The sequence below is a fragment of the Schistocerca piceifrons genome, chromosome 4 (assembly GCF_021461385.2).
Source record: "Schistocerca piceifrons isolate TAMUIC-IGC-003096 chromosome 4, iqSchPice1.1, whole genome shotgun sequence".
Taxonomy (NCBI): domain Eukaryota; kingdom Metazoa; phylum Arthropoda; class Insecta; order Orthoptera; family Acrididae; genus Schistocerca; species Schistocerca piceifrons.
The window spans coordinates 441,185,998-441,209,011 of record NC_060141.1 but is presented as its reverse complement, the minus strand read 5'-3'; the positions used below and the strand labels follow the sequence as shown (position 1 = coordinate 441,209,011).

Sequence of the window (23,014 nt, the reverse complement as noted above, 5' to 3'; positions counted from 1 at the left end):
TTGCTGTCCAGCAGTCTTTCTAACGTAAGATCGCAGCAGCTGGAAAACCAGCGGCAAAAATAAATAAAGTATATAGTTTGAAATATCAAAAAATAATCTGGCAGAACGGGACGCTATCCCTTTCTGCCCCCTTCTGTTTTTGGTAGCAATTTTTGTGGGGCGTAATAACTGACGGAGTGAAACGTATGATACAACTAACGTATAACGAATGACATGCAGTATAGGATTAAGAGTGCAAAAGTAACAATTAATGGGATGAATTCCGTTGAAGTTAAAGAAAATTTATTAAAACAAAACTGCAGATATAAATGACAACCGTTCACTTACAAGTCGCACTCCAGACTAAGTCAATATGGGTGCCACACCTTTACTTCCATTCAGAGACGTAGCCCTCAATCTATGTCAGTGTAAGACAGACAGACAGGTGACGGCAGATCGCTCCTGTTGCAGTGAGACCGCTGTGGGCCAGCATCATGGGCGAGCGCATTCCCCTGTCGGCGGGCCGCCCGCACGACATCCAGTGCCGCAGTGCGGGATCGCGGCCGCCAGCCAACATCACGTGGTGGATCGACAACGCCGGCATCGATGCCCTCACGCACAAGGTAGGCCCAGCAGGTGATCACTGTAGTTTGAGTAGAAACCACAAATAAGGAATTACATTGTGTTTTGTACACAACTTAAACCTGTAGGATGTCTCACATATTCCGGGTGATCAAATAGTCAGTATAAATTTGAAAACTTAATAAACCATGGAATAATGTAGATAGAGATGATTGGAATGTCATGGGGTTTTATTAGGACAAAAAAAAAGAAAAAACCAAGTTCACAAAATGTCCGAGAGATGGCGCTGGGCAGCAAAACGTCAGTAACTGCTACCGTGACGGGTGAGAGGTACGCCGATATGTTACAGAATCGCATCATCTCCAGCCTGGCTGATAAACACCTGCTGGAACGTACGATGTTTATGCAGGATGGTGGCGCTCCACCCCACATTGCTCGACACGTGAAAGATCTCCCGCGCGCGTCGTTTAGTGATGATCGTGTGCTCAGCCGCCACTTTCGTCATGCTTGGCCTCCCAGGTCCCCAGACCTCAGTCCGTGCGATTATTGGCTTGGGGGTTACCTGAAGTGGCACGTTTATCGTGATCGACCGGCATCTCTAGGGATGCTGAAAGACAACATCCGACGCCAATGCCTCACTATAACTCCGGACATGCTTTACAGTGCTGTTCACAACATTATTCCTCGACTACAGATATTGTTGAGGAATGATGGTGGACATATTGAGCATTTCCTGTAAGGAACATCATCTTTGCTATGTCTTACTTTGTTATGCTAATTATTGCTATTCTGATCGGATGAAGTACCATCTGTCGCACATTTTTGAACTTTTGTATTTTTTTTGGTTCTAATAAAACCCCATGTCATTCCAAGCATGTGTGTCAATTTGTACCTCTATATCTACATTATTCCGTGATTTATTCAATTTTCAAATTTATACTGACTTTTTGATCACCCGGTATATTTCCTTCAACATTTTGTGTGCTTCTCTAGGATTATGATATTCACCTAGATCATCTCGAGCCTCAGATCGAACACCCCTAATTGCAAGCAGTTGTGCACTATCCCGTAAAACTGCAGTTTTAATTTCTTGAGGCGGGATGCATTTGTACAGCAAGTGTAATCTTCTCATTCAGTCACTCAGTGACCATACAGGTACCGAAAAGGAAGATAACAGAGAGCAGGCCGAAATACTGAATTCCATCATTATGAATATGGGAATAGCAGATACTGAAAAAACCTGTAGCGAAATAGAAAACACAGTCTCTTAGTAGTGGAAAGACTTCAGTATCTGTAAGATTCTACAAAGATTATACGAAATAATTTGCTCCCCATGTAGCAGCAATTTATCGCAGTTCGCTGGAGCAACGAAGGTTACCTAGCGACTGCTTAGGCCATTTCCGTTGTCAAGAAAGGTAATAGAGCAGATGCAAATAATTATAGGCTTACATCGTTGACGTCAGTTTTTTGTAGAATTAGGAATATGTTTTATGCTCAAGAATAACGACACTTTTGGAGAACAAAAGTCTTCTCTATAAAAGTAAACAGTGTTTCCGCAAGCAGAGATCTTGCGAAACTCAGCTCACTCTGCTGCTTTATTAAATATATAGTGCTGTAGACAACTGCTATCATGATGGTGGCGTGTTCCTTCACTTCAGGAAGTCATCTGACACCGTCTCGCACTGGTGTCTAGCGAAGAAATGCGAGCTTACCAAGTATGGGACCAGAGTTCAGAACTTCCTTGCAGGTAGAACTCAACAAGTCTGCCTTAGCGCCAACAAAATCTACATTTTTAAAGATAATTCTCAGAGTTCCCCAAGGAAGTGTTTTTTAACCGTTACGTGTACAACGTATATAAAATATATAGCAGAAAGAGACGGAAGCTCTTTAAGTCTGTTTTCAGATGATGTCGTTGTCGATAAGACAGTAACGATGGCATAAGATAGCATAGATTTGCAGAATTAAATGCAGGCTCTGGCAGTTAACCCTGGACGTAAAAAAATGTGACATATTGTGCATACATAAGAAAAGAAATCCACTACTGGACAACTACACTATTAACGACAGATTGCTGGAATATGAAGGAGTAACTATCCAGAGCGATCATAGGCGGCCGTTGTGGCCGAGCGGTTCTAGGCGCTTCAGTCCGGAACCGAGCTGCTGCTACGGTTGCAGGTTCGAATCCTGCCACGGGCATGGATGTGTGTGACGTCCTTAGGTCATTTAGGTTTAAGTAGTTCTAAGTCTATGGGACTGAGACCCTCAGATGTTAAGTCCCATAGTGCTCAAAGCCATATGAACATTTTGAGAGCGACCATAAGGGCAATCACCACAGTAAACAGTCATTAGGAAAAATTGACGTCACAGAGATTTGCAGGAAAGAGTAACAAGAACATGTAAACTCATCCACAAAAGAAATGGCTTAAAAGGCGCTTGTTCGACCGATTCTTCAATTATTGTTCTTGTTCATCAATGTGGGACCCTTACCAGGTAGAATTGATAGGCGAGATAGAGAGAATCCAACGAAGAGCGGCGTGTTTCGTCACAGGATCGTGTAGTCGGCTAGGGAGCGTAAGAGAGACGTTTAACTACTCCCAGTGGCTGACGCTTTAACAGAGAAGTTTTGGATTACGGAGTGATTGACTATTCAAATTTCGAGAGAGTATTTTCCAGGAAGAGTCTAACAATACTTTCTCCCGCAAAGTTCTTGCGAAATGACCACTGTAAAACATTGGAGAAATTAGAGCTAACATGGAGGTATATCGACAATCACGCTACGTACACGCTGTTCGCGAGCGGAACATTGAAAAGCCAGCTGTAAGTCAAGAATCAGCCCACCCGGTTAGCCGAGCGACCTAACGCACGGATTTCCGGTGTGGGAAGGAGCGCCTGGTCCCCGGCACGAATCCGCCCGGTAGACTTGTGTCGATATCCGGTGAGCCGGCCAGTCTGTCTATGGTTTTTAGACGGTTTTCCATCTGCCTCGGCGAATGTGGGCTGGATCCCCTTATTCCGCTTCAGGTACCCTATGTCGACAATTTGCTGCGCAAACAAGTTCAACACGTACGCGCACATCACCCTTACTCTGCCACGCGAACATAGGGTTACACTCGTATGGTGTGTGACGTTCCTGGGGGCGGGGGGGGGGGGGGGGTGTCCAACGGGGTCCGAACTGTACAATAGCCCTGGGTTCGGTGTCGAGCGCTGAAGTGGCTTGCGGTGGTCGTCGTGGAGTTGTGGACCACTGCGGCTGCGGCGGCGACGGAGCCTCTCCGTCGTTTCTGGGTCCCCGGTTAACATACAATAACCAAAGGGTTATTTCCGAAAATAATTTTTTCTGACTGTCCCTCGACACGTACGTATTTGGTTGAGGACATTTTGTTGTACTCATGAGCGTCGCATCATAAGCAATTACTTGCTAGAACGGTATTCAAGCTTGCAATGCTTCCGTGACCTATACTGTGCCTGTACACATCAAGTGACCTCCCAGATAGGTTAAGAACTGCATGATGATTATAAATGACATAGATCTCTGCCAGCCGCCCTGAGTGGCCGAGCGGTTCTAGGCGCTACAGTCTGGAACCGCGAGACCGCTACGGTCGCAGGATCGAATCCTGCCTCGGGCATGGGTGTGATGTCTTTAGGTTGGTTGGGTTTAAGTAGTTCTAAGTTGTAGAGGACTGATGACCTCAGAAGTTATGTCCCATAGTGCTCAGAGCCATTTAATCTCTGCCATGCACACATCGTAATATTACAAGACAATAAAACGCAAGACAGAATAAGAATGATCATTTACTGGCTTTAGGTCTAGAGATGGAAAAGTCTGTCACACTTGGGAACGAGTTCACTGGTAGTCTTTTTTTTTGTGAATAGTTTATTTTACTCGCTCACCGAAAAAGGGTTGAAGGATGGCGAAACGACCATTTGCTCCCACCTGGAACACAGGAATTTCAATCATTATACATTTCATACCCACTTGTGGAACTAATTCTGCAACACCTCATGAAAACTTCAACTGTGACACGACGTAGCTGATTGCGGTGAAATAATATAACGTAACGCACAGAAAACCGGCTGTGAGTACAGACTGATCGTAATTTCACACATTTGTTGAGCGCGTCTATCAGAATGGTTAAACATATAATAATTAGGAAGTTAAGAAATAACAAATAAGCTAATGCAAGCACTAACTTCGGAACAATAGATGACGATTGGTGCTCGACAATGAGCAGTCTAGTACTCGAGGCAGATATTTTGTGCGCCTCCTGTATCACTGAAATAATATAGTAGAAGATATCATGTTCTGTTTACAAAATATGACACCAGACACTCGATTGTGGAGCGCGGGCATCATTCGTTTCTACGTCAGTGTGCCTTCCATAACAATGAAGATGGTTTTACCTTAGACCGAAAATAGACGGAAAATGGCCACTCGTATGTGCCGTACCGACTTTCTTTGCATGTCTAATAACAAAAGAACTTGCTTTTTTATAAGTAGCTCTTCTGCTGTTTGTAGAAATAATGAAGTAAGCCGATATGCCCTTTTGTTACCTGGAAAGATGTATATATTACATACAACGTAATTTTTATGGGATTTACGTAATTATAAAATACATTTTAATTACCGGTCGTGGAAGCTGAATAGAATACGAAAAGAACCGGAAGCCCATAGTTCAAAAAAGGTTTGAAACGGATCTAGAATGGGCGAGCGCAGCGAATGAAACGAACAACTCGATACTGAACTGACGAGGAGAAGTCGGCAATGGAACTGCGACGAGTGGCCACGCGAAGAAGGACGAGTCCGACGGAGGTACGGTTGCGGGAACGAGACCGACCGTTTTCCGTTCCCGGGAACTATAAGTAGAAAGCCGCGACCGAAGTGAACTATGAAAGACCGTTCCCTCGAATTCGTTCCTCGCTTCTTCCGTTGATGTTGGTGAACCGTTCCATTGGACTCAATAGTTCGCGAACGACCCATTTCTATTTCATTCCGCCGCTCCTGGTCTCGCGGTAGCGTTCTCGCTTCCCCAACATGCGGTCCCGGGTTCGATTTCCGGGGTTTAGGGTTCTTCACCTGCCTCGAGACGACTGGGTGGTGATTTGTCGTTTTCATCATCATCATCATCATCACCATCATCATTCATCCCCAATACGGTCGGAGGAAGACAACGGCAAACCACCTCTATTAGGACCTTGCCTAGTACGGCGGTGCGGGTCTCCCGCATCGTTCCCCTACGCTCTGTAAAAAAGCGTGGGACTTCGTTTCCAGACGCGTTCATAAAAGCATTTCCTCTATTAGCTGGGTGTCACATGCAAGGTAACATGCCTGAACCACACTTAAGGGTTACATTAAGCACAACTGATACGATATGGACGCGATAGAAGTCGCCGATACCTGGACGTTTCCCTTTCTCGATTGAACCGGCAATTCCACGGCAGGTTCGACATTTAAGTTACGTTATGCAATAAAATATTGCATTCCCCACTAGCTGGAGGAGCTCTCGGTAACCCTCGTGCTACCTCTACTTCAGTGGTTCATTTAATTTTGTGTTCTTGCATTTTCTTTATTTTGTGATAAAATCACATTAACCACATATAATGGGTTTGCGTTGTGTGTGTTTATTTATTTTTTGTTGCCTAGCCGAGCACGGTATCTTGATTTCTTCTTCTGATATCGAATGAGCATAATGTATCCGTATGAATTAACAGGTTACTCAGCTAAATGCATATCCAGAGTCTATGTAATTAACTAAGGAAATGAGCATACGCCAGTTACGAATGTGAGAATCACTTCCATTACTTTCAAATTACTTACATCACTTGTACAATATTCGGTATAAGTATTAACTTCCACATTAGAACATAAAACGTCCTGGTAATAACAACTATTTGCAAATTAAACTGCTTTTGTAGACAGTCCGCTGTCTGACAACGGACAACAATATTATAAGTAATACGCTGCAGTTTATTTGACGCTTTAGACTGCTGAGCGGGACTTGCAGATTCACATTTCCGTTGTTCGCTTTAACTTCGGTAACTGATTTTTTTTATTTTAATAACATGTTTCCTGTTTTCTTTCCTAACTAAACTAGTGAGTAAGTTAAGTGTATAACACCCTAAGATGCGTGGTAGTGAGTAAGTATGTAGATACAATGGATGACTATGCGAGGAAAGTAATGTATTAACAAAAAATACGTAAATGTGAAGGCAAATGTTCCGAAATTGTTTTATAAATTATTAACGAGTATTTTCACACGTAACAAGTTGTTGTCGGTTCTCAGGTCCATTAGAACGTGTGTTGTACACTATAGTTCTACATACGCTCCTGCGTGACCGACCAAAAGACGTAAACGTTTAGAAATGTCACCAATTGATTTCTGTAGAATAGTGACAGGACAACTGTGATATCCTCTCCTCCAATTAGTCCAGAGAGCGTGGATATGATCGGTACAACTATCCTTTGGCCCCAGCTGAGAAGAAGAACTCACAAGGAGTGAGGTCGGGACTTCTCGGAGTCGATTGTGGGGCCCTCGCCGTCCTAACCAACGTCATGGAAAGTGCTCGTCCACCGAGTCAAGAACGATGCTGGTAAAATGAGGTGGTGCTCAGACTTGCTAAAAACTGGATATCGACAATATTGCCTCATTGTGATATCAGTGTCCACACATAATTTTTCATCGTCTGGCGATACGAGTCCGTTTTCATGGTGTCTCGCAATATGAATGGACAAATGAGACGATCCGCGATTATACCGCACCAGACAGTAAATTCTGATCGACTTCGTGATTTTTCAGTTGTCGCTGCTGTACTTATTTTTGCCAAATGATATCCGTTATGTCACTTGACGAATTCCCCATCTTGAAACACTATCTCTTCACTCCTAATAACGTTTCTGAACAAATCCGGCCAATCGTTATGCCGTGACAGCATAATTTACTCATATTTCATCCGCCTGTCACAATCCTCTAACGATAATTCCTGAATACAGTGGAGTTCTCAGATCAGGTTCTTATTTAACACAACACGCACCGTGAGCCTGCTGATTCCACTCTCACGAACTGCCTGTCGAGCTGATTTTCCAGGACTGCGCGTGAAGATTTCCGCCACCACCGCTTTATTATCTGAAGATCCTCCTCGTGGTTTACGCACAACTCGTTAGCTTGATATGACATTTCCTAATGGTTTCTGCATCAAGTGTGGCATGACGACCATGAACACTCCACCATAACAGCAGAACAAGGGCAACAGTTCCCCACACTTGAAACAGTGAAGCGACCTTGGAGCACTCTTGTGAAGTCAATTTTTAGTCATCTCGTCATTCACCGTAAGAAGATGCTACGGATCGTTCAGATATTCTCAGGGATTCTATAACGTAACGCAGTAACGTTCATAATAATAATCAATAATCACAAAAGTTACAGAGACTTAAAATTACTGTTATACGTTCAGATTCAGTTGTTGGTAGAATGACTGTTAAACTAGAGTAACTTCCTGCCAGAAATCACAACGTGGGAAACTACTGCGTAAGACAAACTTAGGTATCTAAAGAATTCAGTGAACAATATACGAGTTTTAACTTTGTCGATGGTTGATTTTTCGAAACATGATGAGAAATAAGTTGAGGTCATATAATATTTTTGCCTTATTAATGTGTACAGAGACCATTTACGAGGATAAAGTTACAGCTTTCTTCTGAGCCTCATTTCAATTTTGCAAAATGATGCATGCGATGGTCTCCCTCGATGTTCCCCGAGAAACACGAGTAGTGCATGCTCTGTGTGACTCGCTTTGCAGCCGCCCCTGGAGGCCCGCCCCCACACTTAGGGTCGAGGCCGGTGCCTTTCTGCCCGCCTGCGTACGCCGCCAGAACTCCGGCGGCGCTGTCTTTGCGAAACTTTGAACCGCCGGGGCAGGCGAGCGAAAGACGCACGGTGGCGTGGACAAGTCGGCTTTCACGGTCTCCTGTTCTTCGGAGAGCCCTCTATCTTCGCAGTTCACCTTACGGGACACCCTCGGAAAATAAAATATAAACGATTTCATCCGTGACCGCTAAGACATTTGTAAAATGACCTAAGCAATTTAAATATGGGAGCGTGAAGAAATTTTATTGTAATCATTCTTGGTAATCTGATATAGTGCGAAGAATGAAAAGGTATTTGATAAACCCCTCAACGCTCGTCCATTTGTTTTCAAACGTGCAGGCATAGGAGTTCCTTTCCTTGAACTGATATTTCGGCCGTATAACTTTCGGGCATATTCTAAGATTCGTGACAGATTTAAGCTACAGAATTACTACACTTCAGTCCACGGCGTACACAAGGCCCGAAGAATTTGTGGTTCTACACTGGATACGTATTATGAGATCGATGCATCAATTTGAGCTGCACTAAAATAACTTCTCTGCATTGATATACCAAATATCGATGCATCAATATGAGCTGCACTATAATAACTTCTCTGCATTGATATACCAACATCAACCGAGCTTCTAATCATTCAGTATTTTGCTGCCGAACTGTATATCCAGCACATACGCATCACCGAAAAAATAATACAACCATTCAGAGGTTTCCAAGTCACTCATAATTTATGGTTGCAGCAGTGCATAAGGAGTACGCAAGATAATTGCAGTTTAATAGCACAAACGGTTCTGAGGTACCAGGTACAGACCCATGCTGAAACACAATTGTTAGTGCGCAATATAGTCTTCACAGGTAGCACTGCAGGTGCTGATTCTGGCATCTGGTTGATCGTACAGATGGTGAATACCGTACTGCAATATGTTATGCCGCGCCTGCTCTACTAGTTCAAGAAGTTCTGTAAGAACTGTTGGTAGCCGAGTTACACGAGTCACTTCCCATCCCATCATATCCTACACAACCTCGATTAGAGGCAAGTCCGGAGATTGTATTGGCGCGGGAAGTTGTTGCACGTCTTTCAGCGTTAGTTTCACATGGAGTGTGATGGCGAGCATTGTCCTGTTGGAGTAACACATCACTTTCCTGTTCCTGGAACGGAAAAAAATTTCAAATTTGTGGCAAGGGCTATGGGACCAAACTACTGAGGTCATCGGTCCCTAGGCTTATGTACCACTTAATCTAACTCAAACTAACTTACGCTACGGACAACACACACACTCATGCCCGAGAGAGGACTCAAACCTCCGACAGGGGGAGCCGCGCCAACCGTGACAAGACGCCTCAAACCGCACGGCTACCCTGCGCGGCTGAAAGGCAATATAGTGGGTCTAACAACACTTTACGCGTTCCGAGCTCTGGTTAGCGTCTGTTGCAGGAAGACTATAGTAGAACAATTACAGCTTATCGCGCCCCAGACCATGAGACTTGGTATGGGGCCTGTGTGTCTATGACGCTTGCACACTACAAGACGGCGCCCATCAGGTCTAGGGCGTATTCGCAGACGACCATCATTTACGTCCAGGCAGAATCTGCTTACAGTTGAAGACCACGGCACGTCATTTCATTATCCAAGTGATTCTTTTACGGCACCAGTCGAACTGTGCACGTCGTAGCTATGGCGTGAGTGGAATAATGGCTCTAGCTGTATGCTTTCCCCTAGTCCCATTGATAACTGGTTTGCAACATTTCATGCTGACGCGTCTGGACTCACAAGTCCTCTTATCTTGTACGATCTTCCACTGGAGCCCTTACAATCTAACAGCTTTGGCCGGCGTCTGTGCAGTGTGAACATCCAGAACCTCTTCTAATAGGCGTCAGAATCTGATACCAGCATCGTTGCAGAACTGACCTAGCAGGTCCAACTTGTGTGACACTTCTGAGTAAGGACCGTCCCGCCAATCAGATAGCGACAGGTTGACCGTTTTCGAACTCAGTCAGTTGGCCGTAGGAAAGTCTGGTGCATCTCTGTGGCATGGTCACCGGCTTGCTTCACACGTTGGCACTGCACTGAGCCTCCTGGCTCTAGGGGTAAACATAGATGGCGGTCTCGTAGTTATGCCACTACGCTATCTGTTGGAGGACGACAGGTGGCGCATGCCGTCATCAGGCTAAAATCGACGTCGTTCTGGCAGGTGTAGTATTTTGTTCCGGCACTGTATATTCTATTACAGTAAGACATTGACGCCGCTGTAGAGTTTAACATAATGTATGTGCTATAGCTGCAGTCTGCGAACTCACACGAAAGATGGCCAAAATATCACTTGACGAAATAGTTTTTCTACGCCTACGGCGGAAAGCGTTTGTTACTTTCTTAGTAATGATTTACGTTTTGCTGTAGCACTATTTGCATACAACCACATTAATGCTGTCATTTCTGAACTTCAGTTACTCAGAGAGTACTAGTTTCGTCTGTGGTAATACTCACCGTCACAGTTTGAAGAAGGTAGTGGCTGATGCGACACATGATGAAGTATCCTGAAATCGTTTACTTGGTGACGAGCGTTAGCACTGTCTATAGAAACTGTATAGGGGCACCAACAGTTCACTATAGTACGCAGCTACAGTTAAATGTAGTTGATAGGTGTTAGGCAGAAGTGAAGATGGTTGCACTGAATAGACTAGCATGGAGCACTGAAGCAATCTTAGAACGGAAACCCACAACAATAACACTCATTTAAAAACATTCAGTTTAAAGACATATTTTCTGGAGTCTTAACAGAGTCGTTTGATATATTGGTGAATGATACACTAAATTACTGGTGCATGGTTCCAATATCATTCTAGATTGTCTGTTGTTGAGAATCCAATATAGCTGAATTTCTCAGTATAAATAACATTGTTTAATCCGCGGTATATCAGCGATCATTAAAGGAAATTTTGAATTAGGCTACGTTTTGCTAATTTGCTGAGCTTATTCTGAGGAAGTTCTTATTTTCGGTTGAAGCACCACTTCCAAGGCAAACTGCGTATTATTTCGAGTGTAATTTGTTGATAATATTCTGAACGTACTCTGCTATGAACAATTTAAATGATTTATTTATCTCCTAGTGAATGAATTTACTAAATGTTAAGCAGCTTATTACAGCACATTGTTTACATCGTCAAGGGGACGCTTAGAGTTGAATGCGTTTAAGATATGCAACGAAAAATAGCGTACTAGCTCAGTTGCAAAACTGGACGATGATTTGTTGGAGGAACTATTCTGGTATTCGCCAGAAATAACTGCAGTCACTTGCAGAGAGGTTTTTCAATTCCTACGCAAAATAGGTTATTTTACAATATAAGCCTCTTAACCGTTTCCTGTCCTGGCGATATATCGGTTGCCATTTACAGCCGCTGGCGATGATGACTTTCAGCATACTACCGTTAGATTATACTAGAACTTCTGCACTAATTGGCAGTGAGCGAAGTGTGACTAACGTTTTTGTAGTGGACTGACGTGCTTGATAGATGCAATATCATTCATTTTCAGAGAGTAAGCGCTCCCATGTATTGGGAGTTCACTGGTTATATAACTTCTGGTTTTGGAAGACTACCTAAAGCGCGTGTTTGTCACCTGTAGTTTCATAGAGAGGTCTCGTAATCGTAACTTCGTAGGACTCTAAAAGTCTCTAAAAGCTTTTTGAGGACGATTCATTACAACACTATCAACAGTATTATGTTTAATGTATAAAGCGTATAGGACGAAAAATCGACAATTAGGGCTATGCTCTCACGAACAAGAGTAGTGTTGTCGATAGCATTTGTGACACGGAAGACACACTCGATAGAATCGTAACAGAAACAATTCTTCCTGTAGTCAAAATTTTGGTAAGTGCAATAGTTTTATTTTAAACACTCTTTAACAACTGCCATGCAATTAGAGAGACAATTGTTACCAGTTATGTTAATGAATCATATAGCAAGTACATGATTCTACAGTAAGGATAGGAGAAGCAGTTTCAACAATATTCCAGTAATTGATGTTGCGCCGAGAATTCAGGTACCATACACATGTTTGCCACTGGAATAAGTATTTGGCTTACAAATCGAGGATAGCGTATAGCTATTAACTAGTTTTTCTGTTCACTTACCATTCAAAATTATAGGCCTCCTCCACATACAATGATATTAGTAGGTAATATCTCTGGTGGTATAGAGGAGTTTTCGGAAAAATCGAATCAACGACCAGCATGAAGCTGTTTCCAACGGAAGCATTCTTAGAATAGTTCGCCACAAAAGTACCCTATACTCTCGTTCTAAAAGCAGTGTGGCTTGTAATTCAAGATAATGACGAGATTTTAGTGAACAGAGATGTTACTGTATCTCACTCATTTACCCCACTCCCCCTTGACGGCTGTATTGATGACAACAGTTTCTAGTTTCTGGAATCTAAGGGAATCTTCATGGGATAGGGCAGAAAATCTGCCGCCTTTCACCATTATCCTGCACATTTAATACGAGAAACATATCTGTTAAATCAAAGCACACGCTCGCATATATATCACTGTTGTACAATCGGGTGGAATCAATACAGAGGATGAGCATTAAAAAGGAAATATCTATTTAATAGCAGTTTTTTTTTGCCTTTTGTTTGTTTTACGAAAAGGCAGATGTCTAGTATCTTTGGTATATAGCGGGCTTATATTCAGCAATAGGTGCCGTGATTCTATTGATGTATTCTTACGACATTTAAGAGCAACCGTTCGAATAAAAGAGAATCGAACAGAAATACCAAAACATTACGTTCACATCGGACGAAATGCAAAAATGTGTTCAAACGTGTGTGAAATCTTATGGGACTCAACCGCTAAGGTCATCAGTCCCTAAGCTTACACACCACTTAACGTAAATTATCCTCAGGACAAACACACACACACCCATGCCCGAGGGACGACTCGAACCGCCGCCGGGATTAGCCGCACAGTCCATGACTGCAGCGCCCTAGACCACTCGGCTAATCCCGCGCTGCGACGAAATGCAGACCAAATCCTTCGCACTAATACTTCACTGTGGATATGATGATTTATTTTAATCTTTTTGATTTACTGGACACCGGAAATAGTCTGGACATCTAGCTATTTCAGGAAACCCTCGTAACCTATGCTTCTAGGCACCATGTGTTTCATTCAGTTACACATACAGCCGTCCTCTGGAGGTAAGTACACAGCGGAACTGAATAACTACATTTTTAAATAATCGATTAAAATTTTTCAACTTTCAACAGTGTAGAAATAGTTTCTAATGACAATCGAAATACAAGGCGCCCCTGAATTGCATTCTTCGTTCCCAGTTCTGTAATACATCAGTGTGGTAGCAGTTCTGTTTTTAGCCTGCGAACTACAACTAAAACTTGTAACATTTATTGCTAATTGGCCCTCGCAGGAAACATAAAGTGGTACAATATGGCTTAAACCCAGCTCGGCAACGCTTGGTATGTCGTTATCGTGTGCTGAATCTGTGCGTGATCACTTGAACGACTATTCTCTCGTCTCCTCTTAACTGTTTACAGCACGCGCTTATAAGGAACCGCTGCATTTCCTGACCTCTGATTGGCTCCATGCTAAGAACTGAGACTATACTATATCTTGAAACGAAGTTCACTGCGTCATTTCGAACGATGAGCTCACACTGAGTAGAAGTGTGCTCTGAGTGCAACAGTTAGTTTTTATTCACAATAAATAGTGTGTAACCATTGCACTGCGACTGTGACAATTTGTATTGGCTCACATCACTGTTTAGCAATAAAATTATTGTGAAATTCATGAAAAATAAGAAAAAATAATGGATCATTCAGCAGATTCAGAAAATCCTGGATCTTCATAACAGACCATCAGGATGTAATTACCGTATAGTATACTGTGTGAACGTGCAAGAGGGACGCAACTACACAACAAGCCAAGTCAATGGACAGAGCTTTAGGGACATGTACCGTCCGTGAAGTAAGGACGTGGTCGGCGTAACACGCAGGTGGTAAAAGACGTCGTCGTAGTTCTTTAACAGCCCAGTGGATGGAACATAATACAGTTTTTACTAGTTGTGACTCTTGGTCTGCTGCACTCCCCTGTTACCTCTCATGAACTTCAATTTAGTTAAATGTAACTCCTGCTAGAAGAGGTCGAGACAACAGTGAATTAGCGGGTAAGAATGTCATTCCAGCTAATATGAAATCAGAAGATGACAATCTAGTGAATATCACCGCTATTTCTTTTGTCTTTCGTTTACCTTCCAACAGCCACACTGTAACCAAGTCTACAACATGGTGACATGGTTGGACTGGAACAGCCTGAACGTTTACTTGGGCGTTGCTGGTGAACACGTACACTTCAGGTATAATCTGGTAAGTAAGAGCTTCGTCGGCATTACACATACATGGAAAAGGATATCGCCTTAGTTTGTTTAAAGCCGAATAGAGGAAAAATTAGCCCTTCATTCAACGGCCATAAAACATTAGTTTATTTTGAATTCTTCACTGAGATACAAAAGAAGAGATACGAGTGCAACTACGCGTCACAATTTGAGGACGTCTTCCTGTAAAAACCCCAAAAATCCGAAAATGGGTAATGCCACAACGTCTAAATATATGGGGAAATCAAAATTATTTGTACAAAAGTGGGTAACACGGTACAAATTGGTTGAAAACGTAGACGACTTTGAAAATTCCATGCACTCATGCCTCTTATTGTGTCCCCGTGTGAAGAGTTCAAAGTAAACTAAAGCTTTATCAACACTGCATGAAGGAAAGAGGTTCCATCTATAGGGCTGTGAAAGAAATAAGGTGACATCGAGTACAACCTTTGTGCTGTGCCAACTACGCTCTTAACAGACCGTACATGTGTAGGTGCGTCCCTCTCGCACGGCAGCATAGTAGACAATATGTTGATCACATCCGTAGTGTTTGTAATGAAAATCCAGGATCTGAAAAGACGGATATACAGAGATTTAATATGTTCTTCCTTAACCACTCAAAATGCGAGATAACCTGTCGCAATTCGAATAGCATTTATTCCAATCATGGAATTAGCTCGTAACTGGCATAGAAAACATCTCACTGCAGTTGAAGACAAATTAATTGAAGTTAGATTGCTTTCAAGAGGCAAATGAGTAATTTCTCCAGCGCCTTTGTTGAGATAATGAATGCGAAATAAGACTTATGATGGATATAACTAATAGCCAAGAGATATGTGTTGATTAAAGTCCAGGCAAGTTATCGCAAAAGCATGAAAAACTTCATCACACCCAAGGATCTTGATGTCTGCGGAAGCATCACTAAGTCGACACGACCGGAAATACGTATCGTATTACTGTTCACAGGCAGAAGTGGCTTGAGAAGCATGGTTCGTTACGGCTACCAACTGCTGGAAACCTGTACTAAACCCCAAAAATGGCGGCAGCTCAGCGCTGCATCTGATGATGAAGTGTTCCGTCTAGCAAATGCGGCCGACTGGGGTGCTGAGCGCGTCTCCCGTCACATTCGTCAATTCGAACTCTGAACCACATACGGCCTCCCCCAACAGAAAGGAGACTCCGTGGGCAACCTAAACTGGTTGGCAGTTACGATTTGCTCCAGTCAACGAAGCCAGGCCACATAGTTCAGAAGTTGGCAGTTTTGAGAAGGATAGGACAGCCTAGTGTCTCTCCAAAGCGAAGTAGCCGTGGAATGAATTTCGAACCACTAGTCCGCAAGCCTTTGAAGAAATTCACCATTCGCACAATTATTTGCATAATTGAACCGAGGACCGGAAAATTTCTCTGGCCCATAAGCCCATAGTTATATCTTTACGCAAGCCCATGCTGGTCTTTGTTTGTCAGGGAATATTAGTTTAGAACTCTTATTTGATAAGTTAATGTCAACGTCTTTTGACATTGATCTTACCAACCGTCGATTTATATCATTTGATTCGTAATTTTAAGGCTGATCCGGATCTACGATCCGAATTATCGGTAGGATATTGTTTTATCTCACATTGTAAAGAGACTGGAGAGGGCTGCAGTCGTAGTTTCCGCACGCCTTGTTGTAGGGCTGATAAATGTATCTTCTCTCCAGCGTGTTGAGACGTAACTTCAAGTGAAGGTGTTGCAAACTGACTTCTTTGGTCAAAGCTCATTGGATATTTTCATTGTTCAGAAATCCAGAAATACCAAATCAATGGCACTCTGTATTAATAATCATCTAAATTATCGCGTGATGTAATAAGGCGATAATCCGTCCCTCACACCCTTGCGTACTGTTCGTTGGTGGATACAATTAAATATGCTATCAGCAACTACGAAAGTGTATAGGTTCACATCTTCAACAAACAGAGCCTTGAGTCTTTTTACTATCTCTCACCCACATTTCATTCGTACCCGACTACGTAAAACTACTTGGATCACATCTGATACTCCTTACGATCAGTCTTTGTTCTTAAATGGAGGTTTGTTACTCAGAGGTGAAAACCGCGTAAGAACCAGTGATTGTTGAATGTAATAAAAAACAATGAGGCAATAATATCCTGATGAAAGTAATGTGTACAGCATTAGACAAATAACTTTTTCTTATGACCTGTTCTGGACCAAGGAAAATAATATTCTCTAGTCGCCGCGCACGGTAGCCGCACGGTGTCAGGCACCTGTTACGGCTTGCGCAGCTACCCCCGTCGGAGGTTCGAGTCCTCTCTGTGACATGGGTGTGTGTTAGTTTAGTTTAAGTAGTGAGTCAGCTTATGGACCGATGACCTCAGCAGTTTGGTCCCATAGGATCTTACCACAAATTTCCAAATTTCTCTAATGGCCTGGCGTCGGTGATAATATTCATTTGGCTACACAAACTAATTTTTTTTTCAACATCGAAACAGTACAGACTTTCATTCAAATACCCAACACCGTGACCGAGGTCATTAATGCATGCTTATAGAATGGAGCTCCAGTTACAGAAAGTTGGTCGAATTCTGGTAGCTAAATTTACTTTCAGCGACAGAGATTGGCAGAAAAGGTTTTGATAGGTGGTGAAGTCAGATACGTCACAGTTTATGATAATACCCTAAACTGATTCTCAAAATTCCGCCATGGTTCGTGAAATGAAGGCTTGTGACAATATTAAGGGTGGTCCATTCGTCAGATGAGGAGTTTAAGTTAAGTAATTTAATATTTTACAAAGCATTCTGTAATTGGAGCAAAGCATCGACCGGTATAAAATGCAGAAAATCAATAAAAAACATTCTCGATCACGTTTTCAGATTAGCAACAGGTTTCGGCCCTTCCTTCAGATCTCCTTCAGACTTTTCGCCGGCCCCAGCAGCCATAATGGCGGGTAGAAGCCTGAAGATAAATTAAGCGAAGGGTCTATTCCGGTTGCTAAAGAAAGAAAATCTGAGAACGCAGTTGAGAGTCTTTTTTCTTATTCTGAGTTAAGCGTTCACCTTGGTATTGTTTGAGAAGAGTAATCTGTGTTCTGTCCTCGGGTTTCACACTCTCCATTCCTTTCATCAACAGTGATACCACAATCACTGCGCGACAAAAACATTCGACATTAGCATGCGCACGACACAGGTACCAACATAACTAAGGTGCTAATATAACTTCTCGCAGCAGGTCGAACGAAGGTAACGGCTTATCATCTCCACTCCGACCTTGTCCTGTAATACTGAACGGGATACTAGTATCTGCTGCCAAGATATCCTGACGTGAGAGGGAGGCTCACCTTTAATCGGAGTTAATCAGAAAGGCTGGCTGGACTCAGATTCGACCTGGTGATCGGTGATAAATATTTCATTAAATGCAGCTCGGAATATGTTTCCACTATATTTTCCAATCACAGTGGAGAAAAATGAAATTTCTCTCTTCAAGTTACAGGCCCATTCAGGAACTGGTGGTCTGCTCTCCTTCGACAGGATACTACAACATCATTTGCGAAACTTCAGGAAACGGGTCTTGTCCCTCGCTACTAAATGTTCGAATAGCTTACTGGAATACAGCGAGCTGTATTACAGTAAGTTATTTGAAACACTTGATTTTCATAAAATTTAGTAAAACTCAATATATTCAAAACAATCTGCACTTCGCCCCATTTTGTTGAGGAAATATAAAAGACACTGTATTCTGGTGAGTATTTCCTAGTGATCTGTGGAGTAATATATCACGACGTTAGTATCTACCCCGGTACTCTAGCACCAGTCTTTTTCTCTGAAGAATAGTGACCTTCTTGCACGAAAGGACCGCATAAAACGCCTAGATTGTGCACTATCTCGTTATTTTCAAAGTGATTTATGGCAAACGTCACGAAAGTGCACCACTTATCAGTGCGGTGTACGTATTCAGTTACACGTGTCGTACACAGCCAATCTTTTTCTCCCTCTACTTGCACAACTGAGAACTTATCTGTGAAGGAACTAAAGTACTACGTTAAAATATTGCATTCTCATTTCATGGCTGTTTAACCACTTCAACGAACAGTGAAACGCATGTTGTGGATGACAAGAAAATAGCATTTCGTGTCCGACAAGCTCATTAATTATTGTTGGTAACATTTGTAGCAATTACGGTATTACAGCACTTATTACAATATCAATTCGAAATCCATCAAGGCTCTACCGTACTGTTTATTTCTGTCTTGTACAGGAAAACAGAAAAACTATTTAAAATACATTTGGCTGATGTATAATAAGTCTGGAGATTAAAACTAAGTTTATCTGAGATGTTATTTATATCCTCTGTATACAGGTTATCAATATACGGTGCAGTCACATTAACGTGATGACCGCCTATGTTCGATAACAAAGTGCAGTAGCCATACACAGACGGAAGGTGGCAGCACTAGCATTGGAGGTTATGTAAAATGTGTAGAGGGGACGCGATCAACATTGCAGTCGTGGTCGTAATGGAGAAACGCAGCGATTTATCTGACCTTCAAAAGAGCGTTGTGACAAGGAATTGGGCCAAGAGTGGAAGAATTTCCGAAACGGATAAGTCTTTTAACTCTTCTCATGCCGCCTTGGTTAAAATATCACTTGAATAGCAAAACTGGACTGTCCAAAACCGATCTCTTCCAATTTTCTGATGATACCGCCTTCCTAGCCATTTATCCTACCCTCCAAACCCAGCTTGACCAATTCACCGCTTGGTGCAACCAGTGGTTCCTCTGTATCAACCCTCCAAGACCCAGGATATCATCATAGGCCACACCATCCGCTCTTTCCGTCTCAATGATTTCTACCTCAACATTTATGGCCGTCCTATACACTTCACTCCTACCCACAAATACCTTGGCCTCACCCATCTCCTTACCATCAAATACAAAGCTCACAACAGAGTCTGCCTCCTGAAACACCTGTCAGGTTGGAACTGGGGTCTGCATCCTTCCACCATCCTTCACACGTACAAACCCTTGATCTACCCCAGCCTTTGTTGTGCCAGAGTTGCTTGGATTTCCGCCCCTCCTAGGTTCTATAAACCCCTCCACATCCTCAAACGCCATGCATTCTGCCTCGCCTTGTGCATTCGCCTTCCATACCCCAAGCGCATCTTCCACGACCTCATCTCCTTCTCCCACCTTCTCCTTATCGTTGAACACAACCTATATATTGTCCGCCGCCTCGATCCCCCTCATCCCGTGGTGTCTCCTTTCCTCTCCACCCCCAGCCCATTGCAGCGCCTTTACCATTGTGTCTCATACTCTCTCCACCTACACACTCTCCGCCTCCTCTGCCAACGCAACATCCAACATCTACCCCTCCCAGATGATGATATTAGCCCTGACATCTTCACTTCCTACCAACTCTGACCCCCACCTTCTCCTTCCTCCTCCTCCTCAGGGCTCCCTCTCCTCCCCCTCCTCCTGAGTGTCTTTCCCCTCCTACTCCCCCTGCCTGGGTTTATAGAGAGTTGTTCTGGAGTGTTCTTAATACTATGGCCAACTTTTAACCTGTGCATGTGACTTCAGTGTCTTTTTTGTGTTCTACGAATCGCCAACTGTGTTTTTTAACTTTATGTCGACTTTTTTAATTGTCCCCCATGGACGTCTCAATGTCAGTGTAATTTTACCTCCATTATCTCCCATTACACTGTTTCATATCCCCCTTTTTTATCGCCTTTATATGTAAAATTTGCTTCTTGTATTAGCTGTCATGTCACTCGGCTGAAGAGCGGCGCATCATGCCGCTAACAGCCCTCGCCTGCCCATATGGGGCAGGGGAATTAAATCACAATAAAGAAAAAAGTGTGCACCATCGATCAAAGATTTCAGGGGTGAACGACGACTGTGAAGATCTGTACAGGCGAATAGAAGTGAATCTGGTGTGCCACTGACAGTCCAGAGGAACCACGGGTCTACCACCCTTGTCTCCTCAACGCCTGTTCAGCGAAAATTGGTGCATAGGGGCATCCACAGCAGGCTTCTGGTTCACGCATCCATGATGACTGCTATTCATCGGGGACAAAAGGTGAAAATTGTCTGCCAATACCGCAACACGATGTTCACTGAGTGGCAACAGATGGGCTTTCCAGATAAGGGTCCGGTCTGGAGATAGGACTGTTATGACCTATAAAATGTTTTAGTCACAATCCTTGGGTGATACTGACATTCTGGAAGGCACAATGGACCAACAAAGATTGCACCTATCTTTGGGTACCGTGTTCACCGCTACAATCAGTTTGTTTATCCTCAGCCCGATGGTATTTTTCATCAAGCCAAGCAACGTGTCACACCGAGCTCTGTGTACACTCGTGGTTCAAACAATACCAGGATCGGTGTACGGTACTCTACTGGTTAGCAGACACACTGGATGAAAATCGGGAGTCTGTGGAATCAACTGGATAGGGCTGTTTGCGCCATGAATCCTAAACCGAGAAACCAAACGGCACTGGAGTTGGCATGGCTCCACATTTCTGTTGCTAATCCCCAGAAGCTTATTCACTGTCTTCCCGCACTTTATGCAGCAGTTCGCACTGCACATGGTGGTTATACAGGCTTTTGATAGGTACTCATACTAATGTGCCTGAACCAGAGTATTTCTACTCATTCCACCATAAGAAGAAATCTGTGTCAACGCTGATATAGAGTCAGATTTGATATGGCAAGAAACATGACGGATGGTTAAAACTTCAGTAATGCTGTAACGACGAATGGAAATGGAAATGAGCGTTTGGCGACATTGACTGGGAGGCACCTTATCGGGCAGGTCCAGCTGCCTTGGTGCAGGTCTTATTACATTGGACGCCACACTGGGGACCTGCGCGCCCGATGGGGATGAAATGTTGATGAATACAACAGAACACCCAGTCCCTAAGTGGAGAAAATCCCCGACCCAGCCGAGAATCGATCGTAGCACGGCTATCCGTCACGCTGACCACACTGCTGTTGGGGCAGACAACGAAGAATGATACCAAACAGATATTCCACGGATCGGGGTCTATAGTCACCATTTCCTGTCTCTATCTATCCTGTTTCTCCTTTCCTATCAGCATATGGTCTACTTATTTTCTGCTGTAATATATTTTGCATAATTCTATCAATATGATCGATTTAATGCTATTCTATCTTCTCATTAGCCGAAAAGAATATTAATCCTTTCTTATTCTCTGACTCCTTATGTTATCCATTTTCTTACAGTTCCTAACATAATTCATTAACCGTCTTCTCAATGTTTGTCTCATAGTTGAAACTAATATCGCATCCTAAAAATTTTTTTGATGCATTTGGTACAACTTCATTTCAGTTTTTAGTGTTTCTAGGCAACTGGATTTTTCCCTTCGGACACAATTATCATTATCGTATTCGATGAAAGAGTAAATTTGTAGTCTGTAGTACACACATCAAGAAAAGCTTTGCATCACCCTGGGCCCCAGAACTCCTGAACATGTTAACTGTGAATACTGTATCACAGAGAGTCCCTTTGACTGTTCAAAGATGTCACTAATCCCGCCCCCTGATGTAAACAACCATGCATGAACAGCGCCTATTAGACGGAGGGGGTATGACAGCCGATCAGTTCCAGTCATTCCACAAGGAAGGAGGTACATGGCTGTAGTTCAACCATGCCTACACGGTCAATACCGCAGTTCTATCGCGTCCGCGTTGTTATTTTGTGCCAGGAAGGACTCTCAACAAAGGAAGTGTCCAGACGTCTAGGAGTGAACCAAAGCGATGTTGGCCGGACGTGGAGGAGATACAGAGATACAGGAACTGCCCATGATATGCCTCGCTCAGGCCACCCAAGGGCTACTACTGCAGTGGATGACCGTTACCTACGGATTATGGCTCGAAGGAACCCTGACAGCAAGTCACCATGTTGATGATGAAGTTTGGTTTGTGGGGCGCTCAACTGCGGGGTCACCAGCACCAATACTATGTCCCAGTTTCTACACAGCCCAATTTTTGTACACAGTCCAGTCTAACCGCAGACGCGAGTAATGATTATGATGAAATGATGAAAACAACACAAACGCCCAGTCCACAGGCAGAGAAAATCCCCAACCCAGTCCGGAATCATACCAAGGACCCTGTGATCCATAGGCCACCATGTTGGATAGTGCATTTCGTGCAGCCACAGGACGTCGTGTTACGACTCAAACTGTGC

General features: G+C 43.3%; 1 protein-coding gene across 1 annotated transcript in view; it reads left to right on the top strand.

Annotated features, from left to right (window-relative positions):
* Nucleotides 1–473: 473 nt before the first annotated feature.
* The window catches only part of LOC124795903 (hemicentin-1-like), a 441,143-nt gene continuing 418,602 nt past the window's right edge, over nucleotides 474–23,014 (top strand). Inside the window, exon 1 of the mRNA XM_047259982.1 lies at nucleotides 474–602. Coding sequence (XP_047115938.1) covers nucleotides 474–602 — 129 coding nt within the window. The remainder of the gene's footprint in view (nucleotides 603–23,014) is intronic.